Below are 17,823 nucleotides of genomic sequence, written 5' to 3'. Positions count from 1 at the left end.
AGCTTGCTGCCTGCAGTTCCTGAAATGTCCATCTAACTCTGGGGTGACATGCTGACTTCATGGGGAGAGCTCAAACTCTTAGAAGCAATTCAGTTCCGTCCCTAAGATCCTGAACACCAAAGCCACAGGCAGAAGGGCTCTGTGGGGAATGTGAAGTCCAGAGTGAACACTTCAAATAGAAGATGAAAGAGCGACAGTGATGTCAAAACCCACAAGATGGTCCAAATACTTGTCTCCTTTTCCATCACGGACTTTTTTTTTTTTTCTCATCCATGACTTTTCTACTCAATATCATGTGGGTGTATGTACATTTTAAGCAAACATGCTTCACCCATCTGTGAAAGGGAGAGCAATAATAATAGCAATAGTAATAATAAAAATAATAATAGCAGCAGCATTTACTGAGCACTTGTTGCATAGCTGGCACTGTGCTGAGTGTTCTAAGTATGTGACTTCATTTCATCTGATTAATTCAACTCGTTCGAGCAGGTGTTAACACATCACATAGGAGGATTTTTTTTTACGTCTTTACTGAATTTGTTACACTGTTGCTTCTGTCTGACAGATTGGTTTTTTGGCCTGTGTGATCCTAGCTCTCTGACCAGGGATTGAACCCAACCTGGGGCATTGGAAGGCAAAAATCTTAACCACTGAAACCCCCCCAGGGGAAGTCCACATGCATGGGAATTATTGCTTTTGACTTTTTGACCGGCGCTAATTGACTCATTGGAAAAGACTCTGATGCTGGGAGGGATTGGGGGCAGGAGGAGAAGGGGACAACAGAGGATGAGATGGCTGGATGGCATCACTGACTCGATGGACATGAGTCTGAGTGAACTCCGGGAGTTGGTGATGGACAGTGAGGCCTGGTGTGCTGCGGTTCATGGGGTCACAAAGAGTCGGATACGACTGAGAGACTGAACTGAACTGAACTGAACTGAATTGGGTGTCACGACTTGAAAGCAACAAGTATCCAAATCTGCTCCTCACCCCTAATTTTGAGCTCACCTTTCAAATATAGACACTGGTCCTCCGTGGAATACCGTTTAAACATTGCTTTAACTCCATCTCTCAAATCCTAACTTATCTTTTCTTGCTATGCCTAGATATATTTAATTAGCAAATTAAATGTGCTAATCGGAAGAGGCTGAGGGAGAAGCCAGTGTTGTACAAAACACCCCTGAGATACCCAACATGCACACCCTATTGTTTTCTGCATCTGTTTAATTTTTTCTTTTTCTTTTTTTAGTTGGAGGATAAGTGCTTTACAGTATTGTTGTATAGGTTTCCACTACACAACAAAGTGAATGAGCCATATGTAAACATATCCCCCCTCCCTTGTTAGGCTCCCCTGGACGCCCCCAGCCCAACTCTCCAGGTCATCACAGAGCGGCGAGTGGAGCTCCCGGCGCCATACGGCTGCTTCCAACCAGCTCCCTGTCTTACGCAGGGTCGTGTACAGATGTGAGGGCTACTCTCTCGATCGTCCCACCCTCTCCTTCCCCCGCCACATCCGCATGTATGTTTCCTTCACCTCTTGTCTCTGTTCCTGCCCTGGAAAGAGGTTCATCAGTATCATTTTCCTAAATTCCACACACGTGTGTGTCAGTTAACATACACCATTTGCTCTTCTCTTGCTGACTTCTTTCACTCTGTACGACGGACTCTAGGTCCATCCACAGCCCTACAATGGACTCAAATCCTTTCCTTTCCACGCCTGAGTAATATTCCACTCTCTACACGTACCACAACTTTTTTATCCATTCATCTGTCCATGGACATTGAGGTCACCTCCATGTCCTGGATACTGCAAAGAATACATCTCTAGAGGGTGTGAGACAAAGTCAAGAATGCAGGGATGGATGAACTCCTAGGATACAGGAGCTGGAGGGAAATTGTTGGAGGCCATTGGTCCAAAGCATCTTGTCTTATAGATAAGCCGCAGCTGGGGAGGAGACACGTCTACTTTCTCAATTAACTCAACAAACTAGAAACCTTTTCTGGCTACAGAGAAGCAGTTCAGCCTAGTGGCACCTGGGCAGTCTCACACAAGTCACTGAGCCTCTCCAAACTTCACTTCCTCACCCACAAGGATGATAAAAATCTCTTACAACACCATTGTGAGGCCACCACTAAACTATCCATGTGAGACGTTAGATAACTGACTGCTGCTGCTGCTACTAAGTCGCTTCAGTCATGTCCGACTCTGTTCGACCCCATAGACGGCAACCCACCAGGCTCCCCCGTCCCTTGGATTCTCCAGGCAAGAACACTGGAGTGGGTTGCCCTTTCCTTCTCCAATACATGAAAGTGAAAAGTGAAAGTGAAGTCACTCAGTTGTGTCTGACTCTCAGCGACCCCATGGACTACAGCCTACCAGGCTCCTCCGTCCATGGGATTTGCAAGGCAAGAGTACTGGAGTGGGCTGCCATTGCAAGTGACTAGCATATACCAATTTTAGATTTTAGCCATTGTGAGTCAATAAACATTTACTATTCTTGTTGTGATAGCTGTTGTGGTTCTGGAGCCAGAAATTTTATTAATCCTGTTTGACTCAATTGGGCAGCTTGATTCCTCAATAATTTATGGTGTTATCTTCTTTAGGGAAATGATTTTGTGGAAGAGTGTGAAAACATACTCATTTTAATTTGAGATGTAAACTCAAGGTAAAATAATATCCATCCTGGGCTCAAGAACATAAAAATTAAGCTTTGGGCTTTGAAAAAAAAATGGTAATACAATTACAGAGTTTATGAAACCCAGAGGTTAACGATTTATAGGATAAATTAATTTGGAGAATGAAAATCAATATTCTACATAGTGAATTTCTAACTACACCTTATGGCCAAAAGTCTGGATTAACAGACTTCAACTGCTCCTGTCCCAGGGCTCTCTTCCCATCCTAACTGCCTGACTCTTCACTGTCTGCATGTCTAATCTGAGGCTGCAAAAACGGAATCTTTCTGCAGAAGATTACTATTTTGTCACAAATACTGGAAACTCACACAGGAAGCAAAGATAACTTGAAAACATATATAAATTTTGTATATAAAACTTATGTTTTAGATATATATATATTATGTAATATGTATATGTGCTTGCTTGCATGCATGCTAAGTCGCTTCATTGGATGCTTTTGAACTGTGGTGCTAGAGAAGACTCTTGAGAGTCCCTCGGACTGCAAGGAGATCCAACCAGTCCATTCTAAACGAGATCAGTCCTGAATATTCATTGGAAGGACTGATGCTGAAGCCGAAACTCCAATACTTTGGCCACCTGATGGGAAGAGCTGACTCATTTGAAAAGACCCTGATGCTGGGAAAGATTGACGGCAGGAGGAGAAGGGGACAACAGAGGGTGAGATGGTTGGATGACATCACCAACTCGATGGACATGAGTTTGGGTGGATTCCGGGAGTTGGTGATGGACAGGGAGGCCTGGTGTGGGGTTGCAAAGAGTTGGACATGACTAAGCGACTGAACTGAACTAATATGTGCTATATATATACACACACACACATACATATATATGTATATACATAAATGTAAGCAGATACATTTTGCTACCCTATCTTTTGATTTTCTGATATCCTAATTTATATGAAGCTTTCCAGATGTGCACACCTCACAGACATATAAAATCAAGAATAGATTAATAGACAAAAATTGCACTTTGGCAGACAAAGATTCATTTGCAAGAGCAAAGCACTGAAAATGAATGCCATTGATACACATGGCCAAGAGGCACATGAAAAGATGCTCAACATCACCAATTATTAGAGAAGCACAGATCAAAACTCTTAACGACGTATCACCTCACCTTGGTCGGAATGGCCACCATCAAGAAGTCCACAAATAATAAATGCTAGAGACAGTGTGGAGCAGAGAACGCTGCTACCCTGCTGGTGGGAGTGTAAATTGGTACAGTCACTATGGAGAACAATATGGTTGTTCCTTAAAGAACTTAAAGTACAGCTACTGCTTGACCCAGCAATCCCACTCCTGGGGGGATATATCCAGAGAAAACCAGAATCTGAAAAGATACATACTCCCCAGTGGTCATTTCTGTTTGCTTGTTCAGTGGCTCCATCGTGTCCGACTCTTTGCGACCCCATGGACTGTAGCCCGCCAGGCTCCTCTGTCCCTGGAATTTTCTAGACAAGAAGCAGTGTTTACAATAGCTAGGACATGTGTGCTAAGTCACTTCAGTCATGTCCACTCTGTGCAACCCTATGGACTGTAGACCCGCCCAGGGCTCCTCTGTCCATAGGATTCTCCAGGCAAGAATACTGGAGCGGGTTGTCACACCCTCCTCCAGGGGATCTTCCCGACCCAGGAATCAAACCCACGTCTCCCGTGTCTCTTGCATTGGCAGGCAGGTTCTTTACCACTAGCTGGGACATGGAAGCTACCCAAATGTCCATCGACAGCTGAGCGGACAAAGAAGAGGTGCTGCATATATACACAGCAGGATGTCACTCGGCCATAAAAAAAAAAAAAAAAGACTGAAACAATGCCATTTGCAGCAACATGGATGGCCCTAGAGATTCTCACACTAAGTCAGACAGAGAATGACAAATATCATATGATATCACTTATATGTGAGGTCAAACAAAGACAAATATCGTATGATATCACTTCTACATGAAGTCTACAAAAAAGGACACAAATGAACATATCTAGGACACAGCAACAGACTCACTGAAACAGAGAACAGACTTCTGGTTGCCAAGGGGGAGGAGGGTCAGCGGGAGGAATGGGCTGGGAGTTTGGGGTTGGAAGAGGCCAACTATTTTATATAAGACAGATAAACAAGAAGGCCCTAGTGTACAACATAGGGAATTGTACTCAGTATCCTGTGACAAACCATAATGGGAAAAGACACGAAAAAGAATATACATACGCAACTATCAGCGCATCAATTTGCTGTATAGCAGAAATAACCCAACACTGTAAATCAACCACACTTCAATAAAAAAATAAATCAGAAAAGAGACAAATAAAATGTACGGAGAAGGACTTTATGGAAATAGGTTCCCAGATGACCCAGCTTGGCCCATTCTTCTACTGCTTGGGAGCAAAGAAAATGTCTTAGAGAGTCAGTCCCCTGTAAAGAGACTTTCCTTCCCAAACGCATGATTTGTAGTTCTGTGCGTGCACGCTCAGGCACACACACACACACAGGTGAGTGTGCATTCTACCCTGGAGTCACCACCACCCACAATACCTCTGTTGGTCACAACTGCATATATACGGCCCTGCTCACAGGTTCCCTTTCCTTCAACCCAATCGAGGGGACCACCCCCTCCTTGATCAGCGATGCCTGACGCAGCCTCACTCCTGAGTGCACTCCTGAGTGCAAACTCCTGTTTTGTTTTGTTTTTTTGCACACAAGCATTCCCGTGTGGGGTGAGGCATCAAAGAGCAGAAGCATCTACTCTATTGGCACCCAGAGGCACTCCCTCTATTCCAAAGTTGACAGCAATGCCCTTTCTAGAACTCTCCTCTCTACCCACTGCCTCCCCCCAACCCCCTGCACCCGGCCCCTGCCTTAATTACAAAGCAACACCAAGCAAAACCCAAAGGCCACGTTCTTGAGACGAGGCATAATGACTTTTCTCAAAGTCAGCGCTCGAAGCTTACGAGATCGTCAGAGACGCTTATTTCTTGTAGCTTTCTCTCTTCCAAGCACCCGGCTTATTTACTTGCTGAAAATCAGATGCATAAATGCATAAATAAGGTGGTTGTTACCAATGAGATTTGGCAGGCTGGCAACAGGGTGTCGACAGAGGTCGGTGACGGGCAATTCTGCTTTCAAATGATCAAATTTAAAAGGCGTAAAATGCCGTAATGCTGTCATTTTCGCTCTCTTCTGGCTATTGTCTTACTTCCGAGTGGGGAAAAAAAAAATATTATGACAGCAGTGTTCCTTCTCTAACGGTTTTGCGTGAACTGGAAACGTGAATGTGCTGCCCAAATCACAGTCAGTCATGGCCGACTCCAGAAGAGCGTGCAGTTGAATGCCACTGACCGTTCGTTTTAAAATTGAAGTAACCGATAAAATCGGCAAACGTCTCCTTAGAGTCGACGGGTGGGTCTGATGTTAGTGACCTTAATGAATGGAATTTTGTGTAAAGTGCAGCAAGTACTCGACGAACTCCAGAAACAACAGAGTTTTATTTCGTTTGAGTTTTCTGCTCCACTCGTATCTGGGGTACCTGATGGACAAGATCCATTTTGGATGGAGAAGGGGTTTGTTTATGGGAGTAAGCTACTTGAAGACCTCACCTCTCTTTTCTTCTACTGCTTGGGAGCAAATAAAGTGACTTACACAGTCTTCTGTAAAGAGACTTTGCTCCCAAATGCTTCCATGCTAACTGAAGGGTATAAAGTCAGGGGCTCCTCTGGCGGTCCAGTGGTCAAGACTCTCTGCACTTCCAGTGCCAGGGGTACGGGTTCACAGTCTGGTTGGAGAACTAAGATCCCACATGCCGTGAGGTGTGATCAGAAATGGTTGTTGTTCAGTAACTCAGTCGTCTCCGACTCTTTTCTACCCCATGGACTGCATCACGCCAGGCTTCCCTGTCCTTGTCTATCTGAGCGGGCACATATATGCGTGTGGGTATGTGTGTCTGGGTGTGCATGTACAACTGAGTCACTTTGCTTTATAGCAGAAATTAACACAACATTGTAAATCGGCTATGTGGTGGTTTAGTGACTAAGTTGTGTCCGACTCTTGCAACTTCATAGACTGTATGTAGCCTGCCAGGTTCCTCTGTCCATGGGATTCTCCGGGCAAGTACACTGGAGTGGGCTGCCATTTCCTTCCACTTCAATAAAATTAAAATAAATAAAGGTATCCTCCAGTAACAATATCCCATTTATTATTTTTCAGAAGCCTTGCATTTCGAAATCTCGCAATAAGCTCTCCCAAATGTCCTAACGGCACATTTTCTTAAGTTTCTTTTGGCACACGTCCTGAAGCTTAGTCTCTGTGTTTGGAAACGGGGCAGGTGATCTTTCTTTAATCCCGTCTTTTTATTCGATATATTTGACAGCCGTGGAAAGAAAATTGGACGTAGGTGGGTCTGTATTACTCATTTTGTTACAGGGCACAGGTTGTCATCGCTTCCTAAATGTTTTCTTAAAATTCTGAAACCTCATTATGTTATCTCGCAATTCGAGTAAACAGTGGTCTGTAATGGAAAACAGGTCCATCTCTCTCCTGTCTAGATCTGCTTGAATAAAAAGCCTGCTCATTAGGGCAGAGGTTTCTGTAATGCTAGACCCTGTCAAAAGTGCCCGCGAGGATGCTTTCTGCAGCCTCCGTTTCTTGATTATCTGGGTAACCAGAGATTTCGGCGATTGCACCAGAGGTCATGTTCTATCTGTCGTAGAGCTAAGCTGCCATCCCGAGCATATATCCAAGATTGGATACTTTGGAATCAATTGGTGCATTTTCTTAAAAAAAAAAAAAAAAAATCAGTTTCCACTTTGGGTATTTAGAATCCCAGGGAACTTATTGAATTAAAAGCAAATTTTTACAAACTCAGGCTTTTAAAAGCTGTGTTACTAAGGATACCCTGGAAGAGAAACATCGCAAAAGGACAAGTGTAAACACGTACCTCTCTCTCTTCCCCCCAGAGCACTTAAAAGTCTTTCGAAAATTCCAAAAGGGAATTTTTCAATAAAGGAAACCGCCAGTGAGAAAATGAGGTCCAATTTGTTGCTTGAGTTGAGTTTTAATGACCGTGTCGTTGATGGCTCGAGAGTCGGAACAGTGTTTGCTGAATCTTTAAAATACATTTTGTAAGCTAATCTTAGAGGTATGATTAGCAGAGGAGAACTCGTGAAAAATTCAGCAGCCGCTGTAGTCCCTTACTACAGGAGGATGGGGCTTGTGAAATGCTCTGACCCCACTTGATAAATAATAGATTTTTTTTTTTTGGTTGTTTAATTTTTTATTTTTTTATTTTTTTATTTTTCCTTTAACTAATGGACTTATATTTTGTAGATCATGTAATGATATGGCTGGAAGCATCTGTGATGGGTAGAAAAATTTCTCTCAGTATTTTTTTTTTTTCATTCAATAACTGGGTATTTTATTTTTATTTTTATTTTTATTTTTTTTTTGACAGCTTTAATTTTTCAGCACTTTATTTATTTTTTTTTTGATAAATTTAACGCCTTTTATTGCCATACCTCATTTTACTGTGCTTTGCTTTAGTGAGCTTTATAGATACATGTTTTTTTTTTTTTTTTTCCTTGTTAATTTTCTGTTTAGTTGATCTATCCATAAGTGTGAGTGGGGTATTAAAGTCTCCCACTATTATTGTGTTATTGTTAATTTCTCCTTTCATACTTGTTAGGATTTGTCTTACATACTGCGGTGCTCCCATGTTGGGTGGATATATATTTATAATTGTTATATCTTCTTCTTGGATTGATCCTTTGATCATTATGTAGTGACCTTCTTTGTCTCTTTTCACAGCCTTTGTTTTAAAGTCTAATTTATCTGATACGAGTATTGTGACTCCTGCTTTCTTTTGGTCCCAATTTGCATGGAAAATCTTTTTCCAGCCCTTCACTTTCAATCTGTATGTGTCCCCTGTTTTGAGGTGGGTCTCATGTAGACAACATATGTAGGGGTCTTGTTTTTGTATCCATTCAGCCAGTCTTTGTCTTTTGGTTGGGGCATTCAACCCATTTACGTTTAAGGTAATTACTGATAAGTATGATCCCGTTGCCATTTACTTTATTGTTTTGGGTTCGAGTTTATACACCACTTTTGTGTTTCCTGTCTAGAGAATATCCTTTAGTATTTGTTGGAGAGCTGGTTTGGTGGTGCAGAATTCTCTCAGCTTTTGCTTGTCTGAAAAGCTTTTGATTTCTCCTTCATACTTGAATGAGATCCTTGCTGGGTACAATAATCTGGGCTGTAGGTTATTTTCTTTCATCATTTTAAGTGTGTCTTGCCATTCCCTCCTGGCTTGAAGAGTTTCTATTGAAAGATCAGCTGTTATCCTTATGGGAATTCCCTTGTGTGTTATTTGTTGTTTTTCCCTTGCTGCTTTTAATATTTGTTCTTTGTGTTTGATCTTTGTTAATTTGATTAATATGTGTCTTGGGGTGTTTCTCCTTGGGTTTATCCTGTTTGGGACTCTCTGGGTTTCTTGGACTTGGGTGATTATTTCCTTCCCCATTTTAGGGAAGTTTTCAACTATTATCTCCTCAAGTATTTTCTCATGGTCTTTCTTTTTGTCTTCTTCTGGAACCCCTATGATTCGAATGTTGTAGCGTTTAATATTGTCCTGGAGGTCTCTGAGATTGTCCTCATTTCTTTTAATTCATTTTTCTTTTATCCTCTCTGATTCATTTATTTCTACCATTCTATCTTCTAATTCACTAATCCTATCTTCTGCCTCTGTTATTCTACTATTTGTTGGCTCCAGAGTGTTTTTAACTTCATTTATTGCATTATTCATTATATATTGACTCTTTTTTATTTCTTCTAGGTCCTTGTTAAACCTTTCTTGCATCTTCTCAATCCTTGTCTCCAGGCTATTTATCTGTGATTCCATTTTAGTTTCAAGATTTTGGATCAATTTCACTATCATTATTTGGAATTCTTTATCAGGTAGATTCCCTATCTCTTCCTCTTTTGTTTGGTTTGGTGGGCATTTATCCTGTTCCTTTATCTGCTGGGTATTCCTCTGTCTCTTCATCTTGTTTAAATTGCTGAGTTTGGGAGTCCTTTCTGTATTCTGGCAGTTTGTGGAGTTCTCTTTATTGTGGCGTTTCCTCGCTGTGTGTAGGTATGTAGAGGTGGCTTGTCAAGGTTTCCTGGTTAGGGAAGCTTGTGTCAGTGTTCTGGTGGGTGGAGCTGTATTTAATTTTTTAAAAATGAAAGAAAACTGACCTCTTTAGAAATCAACCTGTGCGTGCATGCTAAGTCACTTCAGTCGTGTCCAACTCTTTGCGACCCCATGGACTGTAGCCCGCCGGGCTCCCCTGTCCATGTGATTCTGTATGCAAGAGTACTGGAGTGGGTTTCCATGCCCTTCTCCAGGGTACCTTCCCAACCCAGGGATCCAATCCGTGTCTCTTACGTCTCCTGCATTGTCAGGCGGGTTCTTTACCAGTAGTGCCACCTGGGAAGCCCTCGGAATCAACACCATAACTTTCAAAAAAAAGATGCCTTCTTTCAGTATAAACTATCATGCACAAAGTAAGTTATAAAGATGTATATCGTACATCATGGGGAATGTATGAAATAGTTTATAATAACTATAAGTGGAATATAAGCTTTCAAACTGTGAATGATGATTACCTGGTACACTTGTAACTGATATTGTATATCAACTACATTTCAATACAAAATTAAATTAAAAATTTAAAAAAAAATAATAGAGTTACCCTCTTTCACCCATCTCAGCAACATTTTATCCACTTGTTCCTCCCCCAAGACTTTGCTGCTGGGGAGTTCATTGAGGTTGAAAATCAGACTTGGTTGAAAATCAGACCACAACGGCCCAAAGGCTTCCTCAGAAAGAGCGTGTCCTGCTGAAACACTGAGGCAGGCCACTGGCCACATATGGGGACTCATCCCTTTCTAAAAGCTCTCCAAACTCATCTGCGCCTCCTTCCAGACATTCATTCATTCCTCCTTCCTCTGCATTATTTTGAAATCACTTGGAGGAATCTTAACTCCCTTGCTGCTGTTTCCTAGTGGCTCAGTCATGTCTAGCTCTTTGCGGCCCCATGGACTGCACTATACCAGGCCTCCCTGTCCATCACCAACTCCCGGAATCCACCCAAACTCATGTCTATTGAGTCGGTGATGCCATCCAACCATTTCATCCTCTGTCATCCCCTTCTCCTCCCACCTTCAATCTTTCCCAGCATCAGGGTCTTTTCAGGTGAGTCAGCTCTTCACATCAGGTGGCCAAAGTATTAGAGTTTCAGCTTCAGCATCAGTCCTTCCAATGAATATTCAGGACTGATTTCCTTTAGGATGGACTGGTTGGATCTCCTTGAAGTCCAAGGGACCCTCAAGAGTCTTCACCTCATTTCGAAAGCATCGAATCTTCCATGCTCAGCCTTCTTTATGGTCCAACTCTCACATCTGTATGTGACTATTGGAAAAACCACAGCTTAAGACTGTACAGACCTTAACTCCCTTAGGAACCCTTACATTCCCTTAAGCCAAGGTCTTATATATTCGGCACACAATGGCATGTATTAAAGGTGATGACCCTTTCCCTGTGACTTGCTGTGGACTGCACACTATTCTGATGGAAAGGGAACACCACCCTGACCGTTGACATCACAAAGGGAGGGGACATATGTGAAGGCAAGACCAGGTGCAGGGCACGCCCTTTGCAGGCAGTGAGTGTGATCAGTACAACACTGCCCACCTCTCAAACTGCACAGCGGTGTTAGGGTTTCAGGATTTCGGCCACCCCTGTGGACTTTTACTGCCAGCTGTCTCACGTGTGGGCTTCCCCAGGGGCTTAGCGGTACAGGATCCACCTGCTTTAAGAGATGTGGGTTCCATCTCTGGGTCAGGAAGATCCGCTGGAGGAGGGCATGGCAGTCCACTCCAGGATTCTTGCCTGGAGAACCCCATGGACAGAGGAGCCTGGCGGGGCTACAGTCCATGGGGTCGCAAAGAGTCCGACAAAGACTTAGCAACTACACAGCAACACCAACCCGTGGCGTAGACTTACACCATATCTCTGCGGTCCGTCCTTTCTCGGTCATAACAAGAATACAAGCAACAGTGAGCACACAGCTGCGAATCAAGCCGTCCAAGCTCCACAACGCGGGGTGAGATTGGCCATGGCGGACAGTTAAATAAGAAAGGATCTTTTATGAATATGCTTTTACGGGTATGGAGAAACCCGCAGTGGGCAAAGCTGTGCTGTACAGTTATGCTGTCTCCATACATTTAGAAAGAAGACGCCCTAAACCTTAGAGCATTTTAGAGTCTAAAAGACAGAGCTACGGCCTGTCTGCCTGACGGATTCTAGCTCAGTCTCCCATGGTGCTTGAGGTATTTCTTTTGAGCTAATACCTCCGTGTCATTTTATTACACTTTTACCCAGAGTCCCCTTCTCGGTGACACAGAAAGGGTCTTCCTGGAAAGAAGCCATATTCTTCAAAATGCTCATAGGTATTGAGTTAGTAAAACAACAGAAACATCCTAAGCCATGAATGTAATGGCTTAAAGGGAGAATTTTATTTTGGGCAAAAAAAAAAAAAAGGAAAAACACAACCACCTATTAATATGATGCCGGGGTCTACTGAGATCACAAAGATTCCAAAAAATGCTCCGTTTTACTCATGAGGGGTGAGTAGCAGAAACACATTGGAAGTTAGATTTGTTTTTAATCAGTGAGGGTAGGAAGCTGTGCTGATCTAATTAAATAAAATGTAATCAATACGTGTGATGATACTGGCAAAAGCCTGCTTGCCAGCCAAGACACGTCAGAGAGCTGGATACAAAACTGGTTACATTAATATACAACCCTCATTAGAACATTCTACGGATTCACACTGTGGAGGACTATTCTATTGATTTACACTACTAAGGTGTGGAAAATGTAAGCTAATTTACACGCAACATTTTAAGAAGCAGAAATGAAAGACGGCGGGCTTGTACGAGCTGTATGCCAAAGCCCTGAGTATAATGAATCCCTCTTACTGATCTCATTAGGCGGAATGTTCTGGCCGCCTTTGTTTTTCCTATAGTACGTGTTCATCATTTGACTGACTTGTGTGGCATTATAGAGAAGGTTAGAAGGAAACTCAGAGGTTGCTTCACCTGAACTCATCAGTCACAGAGATTTAAGACATCTGTCGAGTTCACGCAGATAGGGAAACAGCTAGCAGCTAGAACAGGGCCGCAGTCACCTTGTCCAAAAGACGATGCTCCTCCCAAGGTTTAAATGAAATGAAACAAAAGTTGTTCTTATCATTGCCACGGTCGGTGACCCTCGTCACGTTCAATGTGCTCTTAACACAAACCGGCAAAGAAAACTCTACGGCCACGTTCAAGGATCTCCTAAACACCTTGCTGAGAAAAATGCTGAATTCGGGGAACCGCAAGGAAAGGAAGTACGAGAGAAGGGGCAAAAGGGGAAAAAAAAAAAAAAAAGGAAACATGACAAAAATCTTGAGCAACCTGTTGACAGTGCCGTTGACTCACTTTTGTCCAATTTTGTGCGGAAGGAGCCAACAACCTTAGCACCAGAGACATCACTGGAGCACACAGGAACTGAATGGGAAGTTCAGATTTTTCAATCCCTCTGTTTTACCCACACACTCTGGCTTCCCCTGCACTCTGCAGAAAAAAACCCTGAGGCTGAGAAGCCGTGTAAGAGACAGCGCAGGTGTGCACACTCACTTGTGTCCCTGGTTGTCTCCAACTCTGCAACCCTTTGGACTGCAGCCCACCAGGCTCCTCTGCCCGTGGGATTTCCCAGGCAAGAATACTGGGTGGGTTGCCATTTCCCCCTTCAGGAGATCTTCCCACTCCAGGGGGATCAAACACGTCTCCCATGTCTCCCTGCACTGCAGGCAGATGCTTCACCCGCTGAGCCATCAGGAAAGTCCTAAGAGAAAGCGCAGTCACCATGATTTCACGTCGATGTGCAATGCACAGCTTACAAAGTAACACCTCAGGGACTTCCCTGGTGGTGCAGTGGTAGAGAATCTGCCTTCCGATGCAGGGGACGCGCAGGTCTCAGTCCCCGCTTGGGGAATTAAGATCGCACACGCCGAGGAGCATCTGAGGCCGCCCACCGCAACTACTGAGTCCCCACATCCACAACTAGAAAATCCACGCATTCCAACAACAAGAAAAAATCCCGGATGACACACAGAAAAAAATCCCAGATGGTAGAGCTGAGATCGCAATTGTCACAAGCGAGACCCGCCGCCGCCAAGTGAAATACACATTAAAAAATATCTTCTAGAAAGGAAAAAAATTCACCAAGAAGTCTTTGGGTTCCTCCAAAAAACATGCCACGTCTCTCAGGAAATAGGGTAACCCGCTTAGGGAGGAGGGACGCAGAGAGCAAGGGAACCCCCGCCATCCTCGCAGACGCAGCAAGAAGCACAGAAGCTGGAGGAGAAGGAGACAGTGGGCGTTAACAGGATGCACAAAGGAAGAAGACCTCAAGGTTACTGCAGCGAGACTGTCCCCAGCTGTACCCGCCTTGCAAGTCTTCTGTCTCCCAAACCTGCCCTGTACCCAACTGCGCTAGAGACAAGGGGCTGCTCAGATTCAGCTGCTAAAACAGTCAGTGGTGGGAATCCCCTGGCGGTCCAGGGATTAAGAATCCACCTTCCTGTGCAGGGGACTCGGGTTCAATCCCTGGCCGGGAATTAAGATGCCGCCTGCCACGGGGCAACGAAGCGGGCATGCAGCAGCTGCTGACCCCAAGGTTACTGAAGGCACCCCAATGAGAAGCCCGAGACCCTCAGTTAGGGAGTAGCCCTCATTCGCCCCAACTAGAGAAAGCCCACGCACAGCAGTGAGAACCCAGAGCAGCCAAAAATTAAAATAAATACATAAAGAGAGCATAACGGGAGGAAAGAATAAAGGCTTGACTCTTTTTCCTTCATTCATCTCTTTGATCACCAGCCCACAGACCCAGACTCCCATCAGTAACCTCAACCGCACCTGCGGTTCCGATGCTTCTTATATGCTGCTTACCTGTTGTTTGATCCCTGAGTTGGGAAGATCGCCTGTAGGAGGAAATGGCAACCCACTCCAGTATTCTTGCCTGGGGAATCCCATGGGCAGAGGAGCCTGGCGGGCTACAGTCCACGGGGTCACAAAGAGTCAGACACGACTGAGCGACTAACCCTTTCACTTTTACCCACCACGCTCAGCGTTTGTCTGGTGACTTTTCCTTGGAACACAAACAAAAACAAACACACACACAAAAAAAACAAGCACGTGCTGCCTCTGATGGTGTCAGACACACAGGCAGAAACTCAGAAGAAATAAGCTAGGAGTCAGGAAAAGTCACAGCCACTTCTGAAGTTCAGACTGAACACTGTTGTTGCTTAGTCACTAAGTCATGCCTGACTCTTTGTGACTCCATGGACTGTAGCCCGCCAGGCTTCTGTCCGTGCGATTCTCTAGGCAAGAACTCTGGAGCGGCTTGCCGTTCCCTTCTCCAGGGGATCTTCCCCACCCAGCGATCAAACCTGCGCCTCTTGCATTGGCAGGCAGATTCTTAACCACAGAGCCACCTGGGAAGCCCACAGACCGAAGATACAGGGATACGTACCGACGCTCCAATCCATCTCCTCAGCGGCATCCCCGTAGGAGCCGTGTTGACTTTTGCCGGCAAAGTCCTTCGAAGAGAAGAGAGCCGTGTGCATGTGCAGGAAAGACAGGACAAGCAGGAAAGGGGTCTCGGCATTCCTAAAAAAAAAAAGAAAAAGCCAAGGGCAAAATAAGCATGTTGGATGCCGTTGTTGTTGCTGTTTAATTCTGAGAGTGAAAACACTTATTCCCTTGGTTAAAAAAAAAAAAGAAGAAGAAGAGAAATATCCATCTTGCAAAAATATCAAACTGTGAGGATTTCCCCAATTGGTTAAAAAAAAAAAAGAAGGGGAATATCCAACCTGCAGAAATAAAATCAAACTGAGGATTTCCCCCCTTGGTTAAAAAAAGAAGAAAAAGAGAAATATCTAGCTTGCAAAAATAAAATCAAACCGTGAAGATTTCCCCCCTGGGAATAGAGATGTCATCAGTGGAGCCCTGGGAATGTAGGCTGGACAGATTGGTCATTCTGCCCTGCTCACATCCTTGGGTGTGACAGACAGCTTGCTCTTTTGGAGGAAAGAAGATCCCCTGGACAAGCGAAACGGCAACCCGCTCCAGTATTTTTGCCTGGAGAATCCCATGGACAGTGAAGCCTGGCGGGCTACAGTCCATTGGGTTGCAAGAGTCGGACACCACTGAGCGACTAAATCACCCACTCCAGTATTCTGGCCTGGAGAATTCCATGGACTGTAGAGTCCATGGGGCTACAAAGAGTCGGACATGACTGACCAACCTGCACTTTCTCTTAGGAACCTAGGCTCAGCTGTCCTTCCAGAGAGATGGCAGGAAAAGACCCTCACAGTCCCATCTCTCTTCCTCTCTACGACCTTGAAAACTAAAGGAGCACTTGAGCGAGCCGGCAGGAGGGAGATCTCCCCATAACAGCTTCACTCCATTTTTTTTTTTTATTAGCTAAAGCACTTCAGTAAACAACTCTTTTGAAAATTTACTGCTGTCCAGCCTTGCAGGCTGTGTGAAGAGAGAGAACTTTTCGGCTGCTACACGCCTTCTCTCTATTTGTTACAAATACAGAAGGCGGCTCTCTGCACCTTGCCAGCAACCCATGATCATGCCAATCTCAGAATCACAAAGATTTACATCCTGTCCTCCCCTGGGAGTGAGATCCAGGCAGGAAGACAGCTACAGTGTAATTCTTCTCCTGCCTGTCAAGAAGGTCTTGCATAGTACATTCCTCTTCTAAGAAAGAAAGAGTCAATCACGTCCGACTCTTTGCAACCTCATGGACTATAGCCCACCAGGCTCCTCTGTCCATGGGATTCTCCAGGCAAGAATGATGGAGCAGGTTGCCATTTCCTCCTCCAGGGGATCTTCCCAACCCAGGGATCAAACTCATGTCTCCTGCACTGCAGGCAGATTCCTTACCCACTAAGTCATCCAGTTGAAATTTGTTGTGATAGTCACTAAGTCATGTCAGACTCTTTCAACCCCAAGGACTGTAACCCATCAGGCTCCTCTGTCCTTGGGATGCTCCAGGCAAGAATACTGGAGTGGGTTGCCATTCCCTTCTCCAGGGGATATTCCTGACCCGGGGATTGAACCTGGGTCTCCCTCATTGCAGGCAGTTTCTTTACCGTCTGAGCCACCAGGCAGAGCCTCTTCTTCTGAGAATCTGAGTTTTCCCTGAGCGTTCCCATTTGCATCAGCATCGGGAATAACTGGAATGCAAATATAGATGTCTATGGATGGCTTCCGAAGGCCCTTGGAAGCTGGCAATCAGACTAAGGTATAAACCAAGAGATGGTGAAGGACAGGGAAGCCTGGCGTGCTGCGGCCCATGGGGTTGCAAAGAGTCAGACACAACCGAGCGCCTGAACCACAACCATAAACCAGACAGCGGTAACAACATCCAGCCAGCCAAAGTGCAGGTGACCAACACTCTGCACTCGCAGATGGACACGTCCGGGTGTTCATTTCATCCACCGAAGCCTCTCGCAACTACTCTGCCCACATGGCACCAGGCACTCAGAATATAAAGCCAGGATGGACCAAGCCCTGCCATCCAGCCACCCAGAGTTCAGAGGAGACCATTCAGAGTTGCCTGGTCTGAGCTGCTTAAAGTGCTGTGACCGAATGTATCAGAGGATGGATACAGATGAGGAGCGTGAGCGGCGGTCAGAACCCTCTCCTGGAGACAGCGTGCAAAGTTCCTGCCGTACGTCAGTGTGTGTGACTGCTTTCCACAACTGTGTCAGAGTCTAAGCCACTATCCCTCCAGCCACACTGTTCAGACACCGAAGTGGACGACGGTGGAGACATAACCCGAGCTCTTAAAAGCATGACTTCTATGGCACATTGCCCCAGGCTCTTCATTCGAACACACTTCAGAATACACTTTAAATTTTTTAAAATATTTTTTTTTGATGTGGATAACTTTAAAGTCTTTATTGACTTTGCTACAAAATTGCTTCTGTTTTATGTTGTGTTTCTTTTTTTTTTTGGTCACGACGCATGTGGGAT

The 17,823-nt window shown here is 44.6% G+C and overlaps 1 protein-coding gene across 3 annotated transcripts in view; it reads right to left on the bottom strand.

Annotated features, from left to right (window-relative positions):
* STS (steroid sulfatase) overlaps nt 1-17,823 on the bottom strand; it is a 163,315-nt gene that overhangs the window by 52,774 nt on the left and 92,718 nt on the right. For all 3 annotated transcript variants that reach the window (XM_024987847.2, XM_024987848.2, NM_001075394.2), the window contains 1 exon segment: nt 15,305-15,441. In XM_024987847.2, coding sequence (XP_024843615.2) covers nt 15,305-15,441 — 137 coding nt within the window.

This window comes from Bos taurus, chromosome Y (assembly GCF_002263795.3).
Source record: "Bos taurus isolate L1 Dominette 01449 registration number 42190680 breed Hereford chromosome Y, ARS-UCD2.0, whole genome shotgun sequence".
Taxonomy (NCBI): domain Eukaryota; kingdom Metazoa; phylum Chordata; class Mammalia; order Artiodactyla; family Bovidae; genus Bos; species Bos taurus.
Note: the sequence above shows the minus strand (reverse complement) of the source record. Positions and strands in the feature narration are given on the sequence as shown.